This window comes from Ranitomeya variabilis, chromosome 2 (genome assembly GCF_051348905.1).
Source record: "Ranitomeya variabilis isolate aRanVar5 chromosome 2, aRanVar5.hap1, whole genome shotgun sequence".
Taxonomy (NCBI): domain Eukaryota; kingdom Metazoa; phylum Chordata; class Amphibia; order Anura; family Dendrobatidae; genus Ranitomeya; species Ranitomeya variabilis.
In genome coordinates, this window is record NC_135233.1 from 970,143,457 (window position 1) to 970,165,570 (window position 22,114).

The window sequence follows — 22,114 nt, forward strand, 5'->3', positions numbered from 1 at the left end:
ACAGGCAAGTACATTGACCATTGGACGTTAGTTGCATGTGACGGGAGACCAGGGAGACCAGGGTGCGAAAGACCAGCTAATCTCAGCCTCGACTACGGCCCTGGATGTCCCATACACTGGCATCGGAAAATCCTATTATTATTATTACGATTATATTATTATGATACTATAATTATTTAATCTTATATAGAATATTATTGGTATTATCAGAAATATTGGTCTTGTAGTACATTTTGACTTCCTTCAGGCAGGGTAATATTGTTAATATATATCCATCAAATGCTCAGGGGCAAGGACAGCCTGGGTCTGTGTGATTTCAAATGCCAGGACTGAATTTCAGTCCCAGTCTGTCCCTGTTGGATGCTATGGGCAACAAAGACAATTTTTCTTTTAGACAGTTTTGATAGTTCTCTGTTCTCCACAATATACATCCTCTTTTATGAGCTGCACCTCTGCTAGGTAGGAAGCAATATGGTAGGACATTTTAAATATTAAAAGGAACTTGTCACCAGAAAAAAACGCTATTAACCTGCAGATGAAATCAGTGCTGGCACCGCCCCTGTGACTAAACGCCGCGGGGGGGAATAAAGTTAATTTTTTTCCCTGCAGCGTTCAGGTAAGTGCGAGCGCCGGGCAGATTAGTAACGCTATTAACCTGCAGATTAACCCCATATCTGCAGATGAATAGCGCTTTTTCTTGTGACAGGTTCCCTTTAAGTGGCGTTTCATTCATTTTAGAGGACAAAGCTGTTTTGCTTCAGACTAGAGATATTATGTTTGCTCTTGAATGAGAGATAAAATGTTATCTAGTTGAATCTGGTTAATCTTAGAATAATGTGAGATAATCACATGTTGTCTGTTGTAAGAAAATAAAAGGAAAAGAAAGACCTTAGAAGAAGCCAGCAGACAAAATGAAGCTGTTCCTACTTTTGTGCTGTGTTGCAGCCAGTCTCAGCGTTCCTCATGGCAGGCGATTTGACAAGTACTGTTCTTTTCTATGCATAGTGAAACTTTCATTGAATGGATGATGTGCTGATCTGTTAATATGGACAGTATTACATTTTTTGTGTTTCTTATTGTAATTTATATTCATTCTTTTGCAGTGAGAAACTATTTCATGTTACTCCTGGAAATGACGTTGAGGTGGCATTCATTAAATATTTGGGCAGCATAATGGAGGTGAGAGTTATTTGATATCTGCTCATATTTACATACAGTATATTTAAGAATATGATATGTGCATATATATATATATATATATATATATATACACATATATATATATATACTATATATATATATATATATATATATATATATATATATATATATATATATATATATATATATATATACACAATACAGACCAAAAGTTTGGACACACCTTCTCATTTAAAGATTTTTCTGAATTTTCATTACTATGAAAATTGTACATTCACACTGAAGGCTTCAAAACTATGAATTAACACATGTGGAATTATATACTTAACAAAAAAGTGTGAAACAACTGAAATTATGTCTTATATTCTAGGTTCTTCAAAGTAGCCACCTTTTGCTTTGATGACTGCTTAGCACACTCTTGGCATTCTCTTGATGAACTTCAAGAGGTAGTCACCGGGAATAGTTTTCACTTCACAGGTGTGCCCCTTCAGGTTTAATAAGTGGGATTTCTTGCCTTATAAAAGGGGATGAGACCATCAGTTGTGTTGTGCAGAAGTCTGGTGGATACACAGCTGATAGTCCTATTGAATAGACTGTTAGAATTTGTATTATGGCAAGAAAAAAGCAGCTAAGTAAAGAAAAACGAGTGGCCATCATTACTTTAAGAAATGAAGGTCAGTCAGTCCGAAAAATTGGGAAAACTTTGAAAGTGTCCCCAAGTGCAGTGGCAAAAACCATCAAGCGCTACAAAGAAACTGGCTCACACGAGGACCGCCCCAGGAAAGGAAGACCAAGAGTCACCTCTGCTTCTGAGGATAAGTTTATCCGAGTCACCAGCCTCAGAAAATGCAGGTTAACAGCAACTCAGATTAGAGACCAGGTCAATGCCACACAGAGTTCTAGCAGCAGACACATCTCTACAACAACTGTTAAGAGGAGACTTTGTGCAGCAGGCCTTCATGGTAAAATAACTGCTACGAAACCACTGCTAAGGACAGGCAAGAAGCAGAAGAGACTTGTTTGGGCTAAAGAACACAAGGGATGGACATTAGACCAGTGGAAATCTGTGCTTTGGTCTGATGAGTTCAAATTTGAGATCTTTGGTTCCAACCACCGTGTCTTTGTGCAACGCAGGAAAGGTGAACGGATGGACTCTACATGCCTGGTTCCCACCGTGAAGCATGGAGGAGGAGGTGTGATGGTGTGGGGGTGCTTTGCTGGTGACACTGTTGGGGATTTATTCAAAATTGAAGGCATACTGAACCAGCATGGCTACCACAGCATCTTGCAGCGGCATGCTATTCCATCCGGTTTGCGTTTAGTTGGACCATCATTTATTTTTCAACAAGACAGTGACCACAAACACACCTCAAGGGCTATTTGACCAAGAAGGAGAGTGATGGGGTGCTACACCAGATGACCTGGCCTCCACAGTCACCAGACCTGAACTCAATCGAGATGGTTTGGAATGAGCTGGACTGCAGAGTGAAGGCAAAAGGGCCAACAAATGCTAAGCATCTCTGGGAACTCCTTCAAGATTGTTGGAAGACCATTCCCGGTGACTACCTCTTGAAACTCATCAAGAGAATGCCAAGAGTGTGCAAAGCAGTCATCAAAGCAAAAGGTGGCTACTTTGAAGAACCTAGAATGTAAGACATCATTTCAGTTGTTTCACACTTTTTTGTTAAGTATATAATTCCACATGTGTTAATTCATAGTTTTGATGCCTTCAGTGTGAATGTACAATTTTCATAGTCATGAAAATACAGAAAAATCTTTAAATGAGAAGGTGTGTCCAAACTTTTGGTCTGCACTGTATATATATATATATATATATATATATATATATATATATATATATTCCTCATGTACAGGCATTATGCAGGACCTTAGGTATCCATGGTTAAGACCACTACAAACTAACTAACTAATTGTACCTATATCAGTGGTCGTGACCATGGATACCTAAGGTCCTGCAATGCCTGCACATGAGGAAAGAGACATAGCTAATCAGAAAAACTATACTACATTTCTAATTGTAGGCATTTGCTAATATTCTTATTGTTACACCTTCTACATATTGGAATAGGATCTTGGAGATGTGAATACCCCTTTAATAAAATGGTTCTAGACCTAATTGCAGTCCTGGGATAACATCTGCTACTAGAGATGATCAAAGCTGCAAAGAGTCGACTTTGTCAGCTTGCATGGATCTAACTGGAAAATTCAGTTAGCAGCTAACTTATTCTGCATGAATTTAATATTATGCACACCTGTCCCTCTGTCATCGCAGCCCTCTGTCAGATCCTCCTACCTTTTCTTTTCTCCTTTCCCCATCATGTGCATTCTCCTTGCCTTCTTTACTGTGACATCCAAGGCCCAGTCAAGCCTGAAGCTACCCGCTAGAGTGAAGAGGCTGAAGAAAATGCGCACAGCAGAGGAAGGGAAAAATCAGAGGTGCTGAGCATCATATGATAGATGGTAAAGACAGTGCGAAAGGTGACCTTGACCATTTGTCTTGCCCTCCATGGATCAGAAAAATAGTCTGACTATGATTTTGCTGAATTTGCATGTAGCAAATTGAAAAATATCTATATTCTGGAGAATGTGTAAGATTTTTTTCACAACACATTTTTATTGAAAGTTTTAAGTACATTACATATATAGCAATTGACAAAATGTGTTAATACAAGCAAATAATAGAAAGAACTGTAGCGGGACAAACACATGGTAAGGTGAGTGTAGGGGGCAGGGAGGGAAAGAGAGAGTGGTGATGAATTGAGTAGGACCCGAGGAGGAGACCAATTGATTCTTCTAGATGAAGGTAGTTCATGGAGAACTGAGGGAGGTAGAAACCTTTAAGCATAGTGGAGATTTGGCAAAGGAGGTATGCTTGGTGTATTCCGCCTAGGTTAGCCACATTTTTTCAAATCTATGTACTTTGTGTGTGAGTACAGCTGATAGATGCCTTTTGACTACAGCGAGAAAGTCAAAAGTCCTAGATTTTAAGCTAATGCGATATGATAGGTATAGTGGTATGTCTTTGTTGGACAGGCAGGAGCTATAATAAGGTGTCGAGAGTGAGTGGATGGCACTCTGGAGCTTCCAGGGAAAGCCAGAGAGGTGGTTCAGAGATGGCATGATATAGTGTCAATTGGACTAGTTGAGCTGCTTGATAATATTTGTTGAGATTGGGAACACCCAGATCTCCGTTCAAGCGATGGCAGTATAGCATGGCTTTGTTGACTCAGGGGAGACCCCCCCCATTCCAAATGAAAGTATTCATTAGATGTTGAACTATTTTAAGATAGGGAGTTGGGAATGAAACTGGGGGAACTCTGAATAAGTAGAGTAGTTTAGAGAGCAACAACATTTTAAATGAATCTAGCCATAAATGCAGCCATGAGAACTGTAATTTCCCCCACATTTGGAGTATTGTACGAAGTTAAGAAGCATTTGGGGGTAATTAGCAGAGAAGAGGGAATTTAGATTAGTGGTCAATTTAGGTCTGAAATGTATTTAAAGCTTTATAGAGATTGGAGCAGAGTGGAAAATGATATTTGAGGAGCGGTAGTAAAAAGAAGCAGAATATCGTCAGCAAACATAAAAATCTTGGTGGGGATTTAAGAGATTTCTATTCCTTCGATCTGCGGGTTGTGCTGAAGGCTAATTGCTAGGGGTTTGATTGCAAGTAAAACAAGTAGCAGAAATAGGGGGCAGCCTTAGCATGAGCTTCTTTTGATAGGGAGGGAGGCAGAGTAGAAGTCATTGTAGCGGACTTGTGCTGAGGGATGGCGGTATAGGGCATAAATCCATGAGAAAAAAATGGTCAGGAAAGCTCCATCTCCACAACACCGCAAGCAAGTAGGTCCATAAGGTCGAGTCAAACGACTCTTTAATATAGAAGGATAAAAGCATAGCTGCCACATTGGTTGCTTACAGTGGTGTGGGAGATGAGAGGCCCTTCGTACATTATTGGAAGTTTATATGTGGGGAACAAAGCCAACTTTGTCCTTGTCTGTAAGGGAAACCAAACTAGAGTTCAAATGATGAGCTAAGATTTTAGCTAAAAGTTTGAGGTCTATGTTAATTAAGGATATGGGTCTATAGTTTGATTGTGATTTATGATCCAAGTTTGGCTTAGGTATCATAGATATAGCTGCTGATAAGGCTGCTGCCCATGTTTTTTGCCCATGTCTCAGATAGTTTAAATAACTAGTGAGATGGGAGATAAGAGTAACTAGCCATAGTATAGATTTTCAAGGTGTTGTTGAAACAATGGTAATCCATTGTGGGTTAGACGCTATACCAGTTTCGTTGCTCAACCATATTTGTGGACGTAGTATGGGGAGACATTTTAGGCATGAAACGAGATTGGAGTTTCTTTTATTATTGAGAGCATGAAACTGTTGTTGGGACTGTTAAAGAGCTCACTGCAAAAAATAAAAAAACATGACCAGCACCTCCATATAGTATGAACAGGTGCAAGCTGCAATGACTGCATCGCATTAGTGATGAGCAAGCATGATCGGTGCTCACGATGCTCGGCGAGCGGAGAACATTTCTGGGGTTGTTCGACAGGAGTTCGGGTCACCGCCCTGCATGTTTGGTGCTCTTTAGAGTGCCAATCAACATGCAGGGATTGTCTGCCACGCACTGTATTGCCGAAGCCATGTTGGTTGTGGCATTACAGTGATTGGCTGGCTGCACAGCGTCATCAGGTCTATATCAGACCTGGCGCCACCCAGCTCATCACACAGCTCCGGAATCAGCCAGTGTAGAAACAGTTGCTGCGCAGATAGGGACCGTGTATACATAGCTCCAGGTATCAGTGGCCAGGAATAATTTTTTTGCATCTTAATCCTGATTATTTTGTTCAAAAGCAATCCAGAGCACACAGATTTTTTTTTATCCATTTGCTTGTTGGCACTGCAGAATACAACGTGAAAATCCAGATACAAACAGGGGTTTGGCCGTCACAGCGATCACATCTGAGTGCTCCGAAAATTCTACCATTTTTGTGGTACTGTAAAATTTTGTTGGAGTGTCTTATATAAGTTCTTGATGCCAGCTAGCTGCAAAAAAAATATTTACCTACAGGACAGATATTTTACACTGTGTTTTGTCCGCCACACGGATTGCATATCATTGCGCTCAAAATTGTGCCATTTCAGGCCTCCGTTGAATTTTTTTGTTGTATCTTAGCCTAGTTATTCACACCAGTTTGCTGCCCAAAAAAATACAGGCCAGATATTTCAAAGTGGGGTATCTGCGTCACAGGCATCACATATCATTGCGCTCAAAACAGTGCCATTTGAGCCCTCCGTTGATTTTTTTTTGCTGTGTCTTAACCTAGCTATTCACACCAGCTTGCTGCAAAAAAAAAAAAATACAGGCCAGATATTTAAAAGTGGGGTATCTCCGTCACATGCCTCACCTATCAGTGGGCTCAAAATTGTGGCATTTCAGGCCTCCATTGAACTCTTTTTGCTGTGTCTTAGCCTAGTTCTTGACACCATTTTGCTGTAAAAAAAAAATACTGGCCAGATATTTTAACCCCTTTCTGACATCCGACGCACTATCCCGTCAATGTGGGCTGGGCCCATCTGACCATGGACGGGATAGTACGTCGAAGCCGATTGGCCACACACACGGGTGATGTATGGCCGATCGGGGCCGGGTGTCAGCTGATTCTCACTGCTGACACCTGGCACTAAGTGCCAGCAGTGGTCACGGACTGCTCCCAGCACTTTAACCCCGATACACTGCGATCAAACAAGATCGAGGCGTTCCGGTGCCGGAAGAGGTATAGAGAAGCATCACATTGTCCTGAGGGTCTCCATGGAGGCCCCCGGCACCAAGATGGCCGCGGGGTCCTTCCAGGTCCTGCAGGCAGGTGGCTTGTGAGCTCCTGCTAAGAGCAGGTGCTGGCAAGTCTACTTCCATGCCTGTCAGATCGCTGATCTGATACAGTGCAGTGAAAAGTGTCAGATCAGCGATCTGACTTTATATAGTGATGTCCTATCCTGGGAAAAAGTAAAAAAAAAATATTAGCATGTGCAAAAAACATTTTTTTTAAATTCCTAAGTAAAGAAAAAAATAAAATAAATATTTTTAAAATACATACATTTCTTTATGTAAATAAAAAAACAAAACAATAAAAGTGAACATATTTAGTATCGCCAAGTCCGTAACGACCCGAACTATAAAACTGTCCCACTAGTTAACCCCTTTAGTGAACCCCATAAAAAAGGCAAAAAAACAATGCTTTATCATCATACCTCTGAACAAAAAGTGGAATAACACGCGATCAAAAAGACGGATATAAATAAACATGGCACTGCTGAAATCCCACAAAAAAATAGCCATGATACAGCTCCATCACCGGAAAAATAAAAAAGTTATAGCTCTCAGAATAAAGTGATGCAAAAATAATTATTTTTTATATAAAAAAGCTTTTATTGTATGAAAGAGCCAAAACATAAAAAAAAGATATAAATGAGGTATTGCTGTAATCGTACTAACCCAAAGAATAAAATTGCTTTATCGATTTTACCACATGTGGAACAGTATAAATGCCCCCCCCCAAAATAAATTAATTGAATTGCTGGTTTTTGTTTATTCTGCCTCACAAAAATCATAATAAAAAGCGATCAAAAAATGTCATGTGCCTGAAAATTGTACCAATAAAAACATCAATTCGTCCTGCAAATAACAAGCCCTCACATGACTCTGTGGGCCAAAATATGGAAAAATTATAGCTCTCGAAATGTGGTGATGCAAAAACTATTTTTTGCAATACAAAGTGTCTTTTAGCGTGTGACAGCTTCCAAACATAAAAACCCGCTATAAATAGTAAATCAAACCCCCTTTATCACCCACTTAGTTAGGAAAAAATAATAAAATAAAAAAATGTATTCCCAATTTCCCATTAGGGTTATGGTTAGGGCTAGGGTTAGGGTTGGGGCTAAAGATAGGTTTAGGGTTGGGGCTAAAGTTAGGGTTAGGGTTTGGATTAGGTTGGGATTACATTTATGGTTGGGATTAGGGTTAGGGTTGGGATTAGGGTTATGGGTGTGTCAGGGTTAGGGTGTGGTTAAGGATATGGTTAGGGTTGGGATTAGGGTTAGGGGTGTGTTTGAGTTAGGGGTGTGTTGGGCTTAGGGTTGTGGTTAGGGTTGGTATTAGGGTTAGGGGTGTGTTCGTGTTAGGGGTGTGGTTAGGGTTATGGTTAGGGTTGGGATTAGGGTTAGGGGTGTGTTGGGATTAGGGTTGGAGTTAGAATTGGGGAGTTTCCACTGTTTAGGCACATCAGGGGCTCCCCAAATGCTACATGGCATCCGATCTCAATTCCAGCCAATTCTGTGTTGAAAAAGTCAAACGGTGCTCCTTCCCTTCTGAGCTCTGCCGTGCGCCCAAACAGTGGTTTACCCCCACATATTGGGTATCAACGTACTCAGGACAAATTGGACAACAACTTTTAGGGTCCAATTTCTCCTGTTACCCTTGTGAAAATAAAAATGTGGGGGCTAAAAATCATTTTTGTGGGGGAAAAAAATATTTTTTATTTTCACGGCTGTGTTATAAACTTTAGTGAAATACTTGGGGGTTTAAAGTTCTCACAACACATCTAGATAAGTTCTTTGCGGGGTTTAGTTTCCAATATGGGGTCACTTGTGGGGTGTTTCTACAGTTTAGGTACATCAGGGGCTTTGCAAACGCAACGTGACACCCACAAACCATTCCATCAAAGTCTGCATTCCAAAACGGCGCTCTTTCCCTTTCGAACTCTGCCATGCACCCAAACGGTGGTTCCTCTCCACATATGGGGTATCAGCGTACTCAGGACAAATTGCACAACAACTTTTGGCATCCAATTTCTCCAGATACCCTTGGGAAAATAAAAAAATACAGGCTAAAAGATCATTTTTGAGGAAAAAAAATGTTTGTTTTTTGTAAACTTTAGTGAAACAATTGGGGGTTGAACGTGCTCACCACACATCTAGATAAGTTCCTTTGGTGGTCTAGATTTCAAAATGGAGTCACATGTGGGGGGTTTCCACTGTTTAGGCACATCATGGGGCTCTCCAAACGCGACATGGCATCCGATCTCAATTCCAGCCAATTATGCATTGTAAAAGTCAAAAGGTGCTCCTTCCCTTTTGAGCTCTGCCATGCACCCAAACAGTGGTTTATTCCCACATATGGGCTATCAGCATACGCACAACTCTTGGGGTCCAAGTTCTCCTGTTATCCTTAGAAAAATTAGAAATTGGGGCGAAAAGATCATTTTTATGAAAAAAAATATGATTTTAATTTTTTACAGCTCTACATTATATACTTCTGTGAAGCAATTAGGAGTTCAAAGTGCTCATCACACATCTAAGTAAGTTCTTTAGGGGGTCTGTTATGATCCCAGTGGCTTAGGATCACAAATCTAACCAGCTAAGTCAGAGATAATAGGACAAGCTCTGGGGATGTGGTAACTGGACTGACCGCAAACCTGATTCTAACCAAACACACTAAAGGTAGCCGTGGAACGTTTCCTGAAATCCTAGACGTCTCTTCACGGCCTGAGAAACTGACTACCCCTAAAGAGAAAGTAAAGACCTCACTTGCCTCAGAGAAATACCCCAAAGATATAGAAGCCCCCCACAAATAATAACGGTGAGTTAAGAGGAAAAGACAAACGCAGAGATGAAACAGGTTAAGCAAATGAGGCCCGCTAACGCTAGATAGCAGAAAATAGCAAGGGATCTGTGCGGTCAGTAAAAAACCCTATGCAAAAATATCCACGCAGAGAATAAGAGAACCTCCACACCAACTAACGATGTGGGGGGAGCAACTCAGCACCCCAGAGCACCAGCAAGCAGGGAAATCACATATTAGCAAGCTGGACCAAACACATCATATACTAGGACACATCTTGAACACAGATGAGCAAAAATAAGCAAACAAAACTTAGCTTCTCTTGGAGAGACTGATAATGGATGTAGACAGGAGCAATCAGAATAGCACTGAATACAACGCCAGCAGGCAACCACTGAGAGTCCAGGTGAACTAAATAGGAACCAGCTAACAGATAACGAGACAGCTGATCCAACCTCAGACCTGCAGAATGACACAAAGAGCCACCAGAGGGAGCCCAAAGACAACACTCACACAGTACCACTTGTGACCACAAGAGGGAGCCCAAAAACAGAGTTCACAACAGTACCCCCCCCTTGAGGAGGGGTCACCGAACCCTCATCAAAATCCCCAGGGCGATCAGGATGAGCCACATGGAAGGCATGAACCAAATCGGCCGCATGAACATCAGAGGCGACAACCCAGGAATTATCCTCCTGACCATAGCCCTTCCACTTAACCAAATACTGAAGCCTCCGTCTCGAAACACGAGAATCCAAGATCTTCTCCACCACGTACTCCAATTCGCCCTCAACCAGCACTGGGGCAGGGGGCTCAACAGAAGGAACCACAGGCACCACATACCTCCGCAACAAAGACCTATGGAACACGTTATGAATGGCAAACGACGCTGGGAGCTCCAAACGAAATGACACCGGGTTAAGGATTTCCAAAATCTTATAAGGACCGATGAAGCGAGGCTTGAATTTAGGAGAGGAAACCTTCATAGGAACATACCGAGAAGACAGCCATACCAAATCCCCAACACGAAGTCGGGGACCCACACCGCGACGGCGGTTGGCAAAGCGCTGAGCCTTCTCCTGTGACAACTTCAAATTGTCCACCACATGGTTCCAAATTTGCTGCAACCTATCCACCACAGAATCCACCCCAGGACAGTCAGAAGGCTCAACCTGACCCGAGAAAAAACGAGGATGAAAACCAGAATTGCAGAAAAAAGGCGAAACCAAAGTAGCAGAACTAGCCCGATTATTAAGGGCAAATTCGGCCAATGGCAAAAAAGTCACCCAATCATCCTGATCAGCAGAAACAAAACATCTTAAATAAGTTTCCAAGGTCTGATTAGTTCGCTCGGTTTGGCCATTCGTCTGAGGATGGAAGGCCGATGAAAAAGACAAATCAATGCCCATCTTAGCACAAAAGATCCGCCAAAATCTGGACACAAACTGGGATCCTCTGTCAGACACAATATTTTCAGGGATGCCGTGCAAGCGAACCACATTCTGAAAAAATAGAGGAACCAAATCGGAGGAGGAAGGCAACTTAGGCAAGGGCACCAAATGGACCATTTTGGAAAAACGATCACACACCACCCAGATGACAGACATTCTCTGAGAGACTGGAAGATCCAAAATAAAATCCATGGAAATGTGCGTCCAAGGCCTCTTCGGGACAGGCAAAGGCAAAAGCAAACCGCTGGCACGAGAACAGCAAGGCTTAGCCCGAGCACAAATCCCACAGGACTGCACAAAGGAACGCACATCCCGCGACAAGGAAGGCCACCAGAAGGACCTAGCCACCAAATCCCTGGTACCAAAAATCCCAGGATGGCCTGCCAACACCGAAGAATGAACCTCGGAAATAACTCTGCTGGTCCATCTATCTGGGACAAACAGTCTCTCTGGTGGGCAACGGTCAGGTCCATCCGCCTGAAATTTCTGCAGCACTCGTCGCAAATCTGGGGAAATGGCAGACAATATCACTCCCTCTCTGAGGATACCAGCCAGCTCTGAAACTCCCGGAGAGTCAGGCACAAAACTCCTAGAAAGAGCATCAGCCTTCACGTTCTTCGAACCAGGCAGGTACGAGACCACGAAATCGAAACGGGAGAAAAACAACGACCAACGAGCCTGTCTAGGATTCAGCCGCTTGGCAGACTCGAGATAAATCAGATTTTTGTGATCAGTCAAGACCACCACACGATGCTTAGCTCCCTCGAGCCAATGTCGCCACTCCTCAAATGCCCACTTCATAGCCAACAACTCCCGATTACCAACATCATAATTCCGCTCGGCAGGCGAAAACTTTCTTGAAAAGAAAGCACAAGGCTTCATCACTGAGCAATCAGAGCTTCTCTGCGACAAAACAGCCCCTGCTCCAATCTCAGAAGCATCAACCTCGACCTGAAAAGGAAGAGAGACATCAGGCTGACACAAAACTGGAGCCGAAGAAAACCGGCGCTTCAGCTCCCGAAAGGCTTCCACGGCCGCATGAGACCAATTAGTCACATCAGAACCCTTCTTGGTCAAATCCGTCAAGGGTTTAACCACGCCAGAAAAATTAGCAATGAAGCGACGGTAAAAATTAGCAAAACCCAAGAACTTCTGAAGACTCTTAACAGATGTAGGCTGAGTCCAGTCATGAATAGCCTGGACCTTGACTGGGTCCATCTCAATAGTAGAAGGAGAAAAAATAAAACCCAAAAAGGAAACCTTCTGTACTCCGAAGAGACATTTTGAGCCCTTCACAAATAAGGCATTAGCACGCAGGACCTGAAATACCATCCTGACCTGCTTCACATGGGACTCCCAGTCCTCAGAAAAGACCAAAATGTCATCCAGATACACAATCATAAATTTATCCAGATATTCTCGGAAGATGTCATGCATGAAGGACTGGAACACAGAAGGAGCATTAGAGAGTCCAAAAGGCATCACCAAGTACTCAAAATGGCCTTCGGGCGTATTAAATGCTGTTTTCCATTCATCCCCCTGCTTAATACGCACAAGGTTATACGCACCACGAAGATCTATCTTGGTGAACCAACTGGACCCCTTAATCCGAGCAAACAGATCAGATAATAATGGCAAAGGATACTGAAATTTGACCGTGATTTTATTTAGAAGATGATAATCTATACAAGGTCTCAGAGAACCATCCTTCTTGGCCACAAAAAAGAATCCTGCACCAAGAGGGGAGGAGGACGGGCGAATATGTCCCTTCTCTAAAGACTCCTTTATATAACTCCGCATTGCGGCATGTTCTGGTACAGACAAATTAAAAAGTCGTCCGTTAGGGAACTTACTACCAGGAATCAAATTTATAGCACAATCACAATCCCTGTGAGGAGGCAGGGCACCGGATCTGGGCTCATCAAATACATCCTGGTAGTCCGACAAAAACTCAGGGACCTCAGAAGGAGTGGAAGAAGCAATTGACACCAAAGGAGCATCGCCATGAATCCCCTGGCAACCCCAACTTGAAACAGACATAGCTTTCCAATCCAGAACTGGATTATGGGCCTGCAGCCATGGCAGACCCAAAACGACCACATCATGCAGTTTATGCAGCACAAGAAAGCGAATCACCTCCTGATGTACAGGAGTCATGCACATGGTCACTTGAGTCCAATACTGAGGCTTATTCTCAGCCAATGGTGTAGCATCAATACCCCTCAGTGGAATAGGGAATTCCAAAGGCTCCAGGACAAAACCACAGTGCCTGGCAAACGACAAATCCATCAGGTTCAGGGCAGCACCTGAATCCACAAAAGCCATAACCGAGTAGGATGACAAAGAACAAATTAAAGTAACAGACAAAATGAATTTAGGCTGTATAGTACCAACGGTGACAGATTTAGCAATTTTTTTTACGTGCTTAGAGCATGCTGAGATAACATGAGTTGAATCACCACAGTAAAAGCACAACCCATTTTGACGTCTATAATTTTGCCGCTCAATTCTGGTCAGAATTCGGTCACATTGCATAGACTCAGGTCTCTGTTCAGAAAACACCGCCAGATGGTGCGCAGACTTGCGCTCCCGCAAACGCCGATCAATCTGAATGGCCAAAGCCATTGAGTCATTCAGACTTGCAGGCGTGGGGAACCCCACCATAACATTCTTAATGGCTTCAGAAAGACCTTCTCTGAAATTTGCAGCCAGGGCACACTCATTCCATTGAGTAAGCACCGACCATTTCCGAAATTTTTGACAATAAACCTCAGCTTCATCCTGGCCCTGAGAGAGAGCCAGCAAGGCCTTTTCTGCCTGGTTCTCAAGATTAGGTTCCTCATAAAGCAATCCAAGCGCCAGAAAAAACGCATCCACATTCAGCAATGCAGGATCTCCCGGCGCCAGGGAGAAAGCCCAATCTTGAGGGTCGCCACGTAACAGGGAGATAACAATTCTAACTTGCTGAGCGGAATCACCAGAGGAATGAGGTCTCAAAGAAAGAAATAATTTACAATTATTCTTAAAATTCAGAAACCTAGATCTATCTCCAGAAAACAACTCAGGAATAGGTACTTTTGGCTCAGACATAGGACTGTGAACAACAAAATCCTGAATGCTTTGCACCCTTGCAGCAAGATGATCCACACTAGAAGTCAGACTCTGAACATCCATGTCTGCAGCTGAACTCAAAGCCACCCAGAGATTAAGGGGATGAGAGAAGCTGGACAGACTGCAGCAAAGGGAGAGGAAAAAAAAAAATTGTACTCAGGACTTCTCTTATCCCACTTCTGCGATGCATTAAACACTTTTCAGGCCTGCTGTACTGTTATGATCCCAGTGGCTTAGGATCACAAATCTAACCAGCTAAGTCAGAGATAATAGGACAAGCTCTGGGGATGTGGTAACTGGACTGACCGCAAACCTGATTCTAACCAAACACACTAAAGGTAGCCGTGGAACGTTTCCTGAAATCCTAGACGTCTCTTCACGGCCTGAGAAACTGACTACCCCTAAAGAGAAAGTAAAGACCTCACTTGCCTCAGAGAAATACCCCAAAGATATAGAAGCCCCCCACAAATAATAACGGTGAGTTAAGAGGAAAAGACAAACGCAGAGATGAAACAGGTTAAGCAAATGAGGCCCGCTAACGCTAGATAGCAGAAAATAGCAAGGGATCTGTGCGGTCAGTAAAAAACCCTATGCAAAAATATCCACGCAGAGAATGCAAGAACCCCCACACCAACTAACGATGTGGGGGGAGCAACTCAGCACCCCAGAGCACCAGCAAGCAGGGAAATCACATATTAGCAAGCTGGACCAAACACATCATATACTAGGACACATCTTGAACACAGATGAGCAAAAATAAGCAAACAAAACTTAGCTTCTCTTGGAGAGACTGATAACGGATGTAGACAGGAGCAATCAGAATAGCACTGAATACAACACCAGCAGGCAACCACTGAGAGTCCAGGTGAATAAATAGGAACCAGCTAACAGATAACGAGACAGCTGATCCAACCTCAGACCTGCAGAATGACACAAAGAGCCACCAGAGGGAGCCCAAAGACAACACTCACACAGTACCACTTGTGACCACAAGAGGGAGCCCAAAAACAGAGTTCACAACAAGGGTCTACTTTCCAAAATGGGGTCACATGTGGGGTGTTTCCACTGTTTAGCCACATCAGGGGCTCTCCAAACACGACATGGCATCTGATCTCAATTCTAGCAAATTTTGCATTGAAAAGTCAAACGGCGCTCCTTCCCTTCCAAGTTCTGCCATGTGCCCAAACAGTGGTTTACTCCCACATATGGGGTATCAGCATACTCAGGACAAATTTCATAATGGCTTTTGGGGTCCAATTACTCCTGTTATCCTTGGTAAAATAAAACAAATTGGATCTGAAGTAAACTTTTTATAACAAAGTTAAATGGTTTTTTTTAAATTAAACATTCCAAAAATTCTTGTGAAGTACCTGAAGGGTTAAAAAACTTGTTGAATGTGGTTTTCAGCACTTTGAGGGGTGCAGTTTTTAGAATGATGTCACTTTTGGGTATTTTCTATCATACTGACCCCTCAAAGTGACTTCAAATGTGATGGCTCCCTAAAATAAAATGGAGTTGTAAAAATGAGAAATTGCTGGTCAATTTTAACCCTTATAACTCCCTAACAAAAAAAATTTGGTTCCAAAATTGTGCTGATGTAAAATAGACATGTGGGACATGTTACTTATTAAGCATTTTGTGTGACATATCTGTGTGATTTAAGGGCATGAAAATTCAAATTTGGAAAATTGTGAAATTTTTAAAAGTTTCGCCAAATTTTCATTTTTTTCACAAATAAACGCAAGTCATATCAAATAAATTTTATGACTATCATGAAGTACAATATGTCACAAGAAAACAGTGTCAGAATCACCAGGATCCATTGAAGGGTTCCAGAATTATAGCCGCATAAAAGGACAGTGGTCAGAATTGTAAAAATTGCACTGGTCATTAACATGCAAACCACCCCTAGAGGTAAAGGGGTTAAAGTGGTGTATCTCCTTCAAATGCCTCACCTATCAGTGAGCTAAAAATTGTGGCATTTGAGGCCTCCATTGAACTGTTTTTGCTGTGTCTTAGCCTAGTTATTGAAACTATTTTGCTGTAAAAAAAATACAGACCAGATATTTTAAAGTGGGGTATCTCCGTCACACGCCTCATCTATTTGTGGGCTAAAAATTGTGGCATTTGAGGCCTCCATTGAAATGTTTTTGCTGTGTCTTAGTCTAGTTCTTGACACTATTTTGTAGTAAAAAAAAAAATACAGGCCAGATATTTTAACCCCTTCCCGACCCATGACGCCACGTAGGCGTCATGAAAACCCGTGCCAATCCGACCCATGACGCCTATGTGGCGTCATGGAATGATCACGTCCCTGCAGATCGGGTGAAGGGGTTAACTCCGATTTCACCCGATCTGCAGAGACAGGGGGAGTGGTGCTTCAGCCCAGGGGGGGTGGCTTCACCCCCCCGTGGCTACGATCGCTCTGATTGGCTGTTGAAAGTGAAACTGCCAATCAGAGCGATTTGTAATATTTCACCTGAAAAACTGGTGAAATATTACAATCCAGCCATGGCCGATGCTGCAATATCATCGGCCATGGCTGGAAACACTAATGTGACCCCCCACCCCACCGATCGCCCCCCCAAGTGACCGATCTGTGCTCCGCTCCCCTCGGTCCTGTGCTCCGCTGCCCCGTGCTCCTGCCCGCTCCCCCCCGTGCTGCTATGCCACCCCCCTGTGCTCCGGCGCCCCCCCCGTGCCTCGATCTCCCCCCCCTTATACTCACCGAGGCTCCCGGTGTCCGTCCGCCTCCTCGCTGGGCGCCGCCATCTTCCAAAATGGCGGGCGCATGCTCAGTGCGCCCGCCGAATCTGCCAGTCGGCAGATTCGTTAAAAGTACATTTTGATCGCTGTGATAGGTTCTATCACAGCGATCAAAATAAAAAAATAATAAATTAACCCCCCCCCTTTATCACCCCCATAGGTAGGGACAATAATAAAATAAAGAAAATATTTTTTTTTTCTTTTTCCACTAGGGTTAGGGTTAGAACTAGGGTTAGGGTTAGAACTAGGGTTAGGGTTACGGGTAGGGTTAGGGTTACGGGTAGGGTTAGGGTTAGGGGTAGGGTTAGGGTTATGGCATGTGCACACAGTGCGGATTTGGCTGCGGATCCGCAGCGGATCCGCAGCGGATTGGCCGCGGATCTGCAGCGGATTGGCCGTGGATCCGCAGCGGATTGGCCGCGGATCCGCAGCGGATTGGCCGCTGCGAATTCGTAGCAGTTTTCCATCAGGTTTACAGTACCATGTACACCTATGGAAAACCAAATCCGCTGTGCCCATGGTGCGGAAAATTCCGTGCAGAAACGCTGCGTTGTATTTTCCGCAGCATGTCAATTCTTTGTGCGGATTCCACAGCGTTTTACACCTGTTCCTCAATAGGAATCCGCAGGTGAAATCCGCACAAAAAAACACTGGAAATCCGCTGTAAATCCGCAGGTAAAACACAGTGCCTTTTACCTGCAGATTTTTCAAAAATCGTGTGGAAAAATCTCACACGAATCCGCAACGTGGGCACATAGCCTTAGGGTTAGGGTTGGAATAAGAGTTAGGGTTGGAATTAAAAGATTAGGCTTGTGGTTAGGGTTACGGATAGGGTTAGGGGTTTGTTGGGGTTACAGTGGTGGTTAGGGTTGGGATTAGGGTTAGGGTTGGGATTAGGGTTAGGATTAGGGTTAGGGTTGGAATTAGGGTTACGGGTGTGTTGGGGTTAGGGTTGTGGTTAGGGGTGTGTTGGGGTTAGGGTTGTGATTAGGGTTATGGCTACAGTTGGGATTAGGATTAGGGGTGTGTTGGGGTTAGTGTTGAAGTTAGAATTGAGGGGTTTCCACTGTTTAGGCACATCAGGGGTCTCCAAACGCAACATGGCGCCACCATTGATTCCAGCCAATCTTGCGTTCAAAAAGTCAAATGGTGCTCCCTCCCTTCCAAGCCCCGACGTGCGCCCAAACAGTGGTTTACCCCCACATATGGGGTACCAGTATACTCAGGACAAACTGGGCAACAACTGTTGGGGTCCAATTTCTCCTGTTACCCTTGCAAAAATAAAAAATTACTTGCTAAAACATAATTTTTGAGGAAAGAACAATTATTTTTTATTTTCACAGCTCTGCGTTATAAACTTCTGTGAAGCACTTGGGGGTTGAAAGTGCTCACCACACATCTAGATAAGTTCCTTGGGGGTCTAGTTTCCAAAATGGGGTCACTTATGGGGGGTTTCTACTGTTTAGGCATATCAGGGGCTCTGCAAACGTAACATGATGCCCGCAGACCATTCCATCAAAGTCTGCATTTCAAATGTCACTACTTCCCTTCCGAGCCCTGACGTGTGCCCAAACAGTGGTTTACCCCCACATATGGGGTATCAGCGTACTCACAACAAACTGGGCAACAAATATTGGGGTCCAATTTCTCCTGTTACCCTTGTGAAAATAAAAAATTGCTTGCTAAAACATCTTTTTTGAGGAAAGAAAAATGATTTTTTATTTTCACGGCTCTGCGTTGTAAACTTCTGTGAAGCACTTGGGGGTTGAACGTGCTCACCACACATCTAGATAAGTTCCTTTGGGGTCTAGTTTCCAAAATGGGGTCACTTATGGGGTGTTTCTACTGTTTAGGACCATCAGGGGCTCTGCAAATGCAATGTGACGCCCGCAGACCATTCCATCAAAGTCTGCATTTCAAATGTCACTACTTCCCTTCCGAGCCCTGACGTGTGCCCAAACAGTGGTTTACCCCCACATATGGGGTATCAGCGTACTCACAACAAACTGGGCAACAAATATTGGGGTCCAATTTCTCCTGTTACCCTTGTGAAAATAAAAAATTGCTTGCTAAAACATCTTTTTTGAGGAAAGAAAAATGATTTTTTATTTTCACGGCTCTGCGTTGTAAACTTCTGTGAAGCACTTGGGGTTGAACGTGCTCACCACACATCTAGATAAGTTCCTTGGGGGGTCTAGTTTCCAAAATGGGGTCACTTATGGGGGGTTTCTACTGTTTAGGCATATCAGGGGCTCTGCAAACGTAACATGATGCCCGCAGACCATTCCATCAAAGTCTGCATTCCAAAACGTCACTACTTCCCTTCCGAGCCCCGGCATGTGCCCAAACAGTGGTTTACCCCCACATATGGGGTATCAGCGTACTCAGGAGAAACTGGACAACAACTTTTGGGGTCAAATTTCTCCTGTTACCCTTGCAAAAATAAAAAATTCTGGGCTAAAAAAATATTTTTGAGGAAAGGAAACACATTTATTATTTTCATGGCTCTGCGTTATAAACTTCTGTGAAGCACTTGGGGGTTCAAAGTGCTCACCACACATCTAGATAAGTTCCTTGGGAGGTCTAGTTTCCAAAATGGGGTCACTTGTGCGGGAGCTCCAATGTTTAGGCACACAGGGGCTCTCCAAACGCGACATGGTGTCCGCTAATGATTGGAGCTAATTTTCCATTCAAAAAGCCAAATGGTGTGCCTTCCCTTCTGAGCCCTGCCGTGCCCCCAAACAGTGGTTTACCCCCACATATGGGGTATCATCGTACTCAGGACAAACTGGACAACAACATTTGGGGTCCAATTTCTCCCATTACCCTTGGGAAAATAAAAAATTCTGGGCTAAAAATCATTTTTGAGGAAAGAAAAATTATTTTTTATTTTCACGGCTCTGCGTTATAAACTTCTGTGAAGCACCTGGGGGTTATAAGTGCTCACTATGCTTCTAGATATGTTCCTTGGGGGGTCTAGTTTCCAAAATGGGCTCACTTGTAGGGGAGCTCCAATGTTTAGGCACACAGGGGCTCTCCAAACGCGACATGGTGTCCGCTAACGATTGGAGCTAACTTTCCATTCAAAAAGTCAAATGGCACGCCTCCCATTCTGAGCCTTGCCGTGCACCCAAACAGTGGTTTACCCCCACATATGAGGTATTGGCGTACTCAGGAGAAATTGCCCAACAAATTTTAGGATCCATTTTATCCTGTTGCCCATGTGAAAATGAAAAAATTGAGGCTAAAAGAAATTTTGTGTGAAAAAAAAGTACTTTTTCATTTTTACGGATCAATTTGTGAAGCACCTGATAGTTTAAAGTGCTCACTATGCTTCTAGATAAGTTCCTTGGGGGGTCTAGTTTCCAAAATGGGGTCACTTGTGGGGGAGCTCCAATGTTTAGGCACACAGGGGCTCTCCAAACGTGACATGGTGTCCGCTAGCGATGGAGATAATTTTTCATTCAAAAAGTCAAATGGCGCTCCGTCCCTTCCGAGCCTTACCATGTGCCCAAACAGTGGTTTACCCCCACATGTAAGGTATCGGTGTACTCAGGAGAAATTGTGCAACAAATTTTAGGATCCATTTTATCCTGTTGCCCATGTGAAAATGAAAAAATTGAGGCTAAAAGAAATTTTGTGTGAAAAAAAAGTACTTTTTCATTTTTACGGATCAATTTGTGAAGCAACTGAGGGTTTAAAGTGCTCACTATGCTTCTAGATAAGTTTCTTGGGGGGTCTAGTTTCCAAAATGGGGTCACTTGTGGGGGAGCTCCAATGTTTAGGCACACGGGGGCTCTCCAAACGCGACATGGTGTCCGCTAAAGATTGGAGCCAATTTTTCATTGAAAAAGTCAAATGGCGCTCCTTCCCTTCCGAGCCCTGCCGTGCGCCCAAACAGTGGTTTACCCCCACATATGAGGTATCAGCATACTCAGGACAAATTGGACAACAAACTTCGTGGTCCAGTTTCTCCTTTTACCCTTGGGAAAATAAAAAAAAATTCGCTAAAAGATCATTTTTGTGACTAAAAAGTTAAATGTTCATTTTTTCCTTCCATGTTGCTTCTGCTGCTGTGAAACACCTGAAGGGTTAATAAACTTATTGAATGTGGTTTTGAGCACCTTGAGGGGTGCAGTTTTTAGAATGGTGTCACTTTTGGGTATTTTCAGCCATATAGAACCCTCAAACTGACTTCAAATGTGAGGTGGTCCCTAAAAAAAATGGTTTTGTAAATTTTGTTGTAAAAATGAGAAATCACTGGTCAAATTTTAACCCTTATAACTTCCTAGCAAAAAAAAAATTTGTTTCCAAAATTGTGCTGATGTAAAGTAGACATGTGGGAAATGTTATTTATTAACTATTTTTTTGTCACATAACTCTCTGGTTTAACAGAATAAAAATTCAAAATGTGAAAATTGCGAAATTTTCTAAATTTTTGCCAAATTTCCGTTTTTTTCACAAATAAACTCAGAAATTATCGACCTAAATTTACCACTAACATGAAGCCCAATATGTCACGAAAAAACAATCTCAGAATTGCTAGGATCCGTTGAAGCGTTCCTGAGTTATTACCTCATAAAGGGACACTGGTCAGAATTTCAAAAAACGGCAAGGTCATTAAGGCCAAAATAGGCTGGGTCATGAAGAGGTTAAAGTGAGGTATCTCCATCACGCGCCTTACCTATCAGTGGGCTAAAAATTGTGGCATTTGAGGCCTCCATTGAACTGTTTTTGCTGTGTCTTAGCCTATTTATTGACACTATTGTGCTGTAAAAAAAATACAGGCCAGATATTTTAAAGTGAGGTATCTCCGTCACACGCCTCATCTATCTGTGGGCTAAAAATTGTGGCATTTGAGGACTCCATTGAACTGTTTTTGCTGGGTCTTAGTCTAGTTATTGACACTATTTTGCTGAAAAAATGTTGTAGTCCATTTAAAATGGGGAAGTAATTATTCGATTACTGGGACTTAT

At 43.0% G+C, this 22,114-nt stretch overlaps 1 protein-coding gene across 1 annotated transcript in view; it reads left to right on the top strand.

Annotated features, from left to right (window-relative positions):
• The first annotated feature begins 877 nt into the window (after positions 1-877).
• The window catches only part of LOC143808308 (mast cell carboxypeptidase A-like), a 116,339-nt gene continuing 95,102 nt past the window's right edge, over positions 878-22,114 (top strand). The window contains exons 1-2 of the mRNA XM_077290826.1: positions 878-982; positions 1,104-1,179. Coding sequence (XP_077146941.1) covers positions 912-982; positions 1,104-1,179 — 147 coding nt within the window. The 5' untranslated portion in view covers positions 878-911. The remainder of the gene's footprint in view (positions 983-1,103; positions 1,180-22,114) is intronic.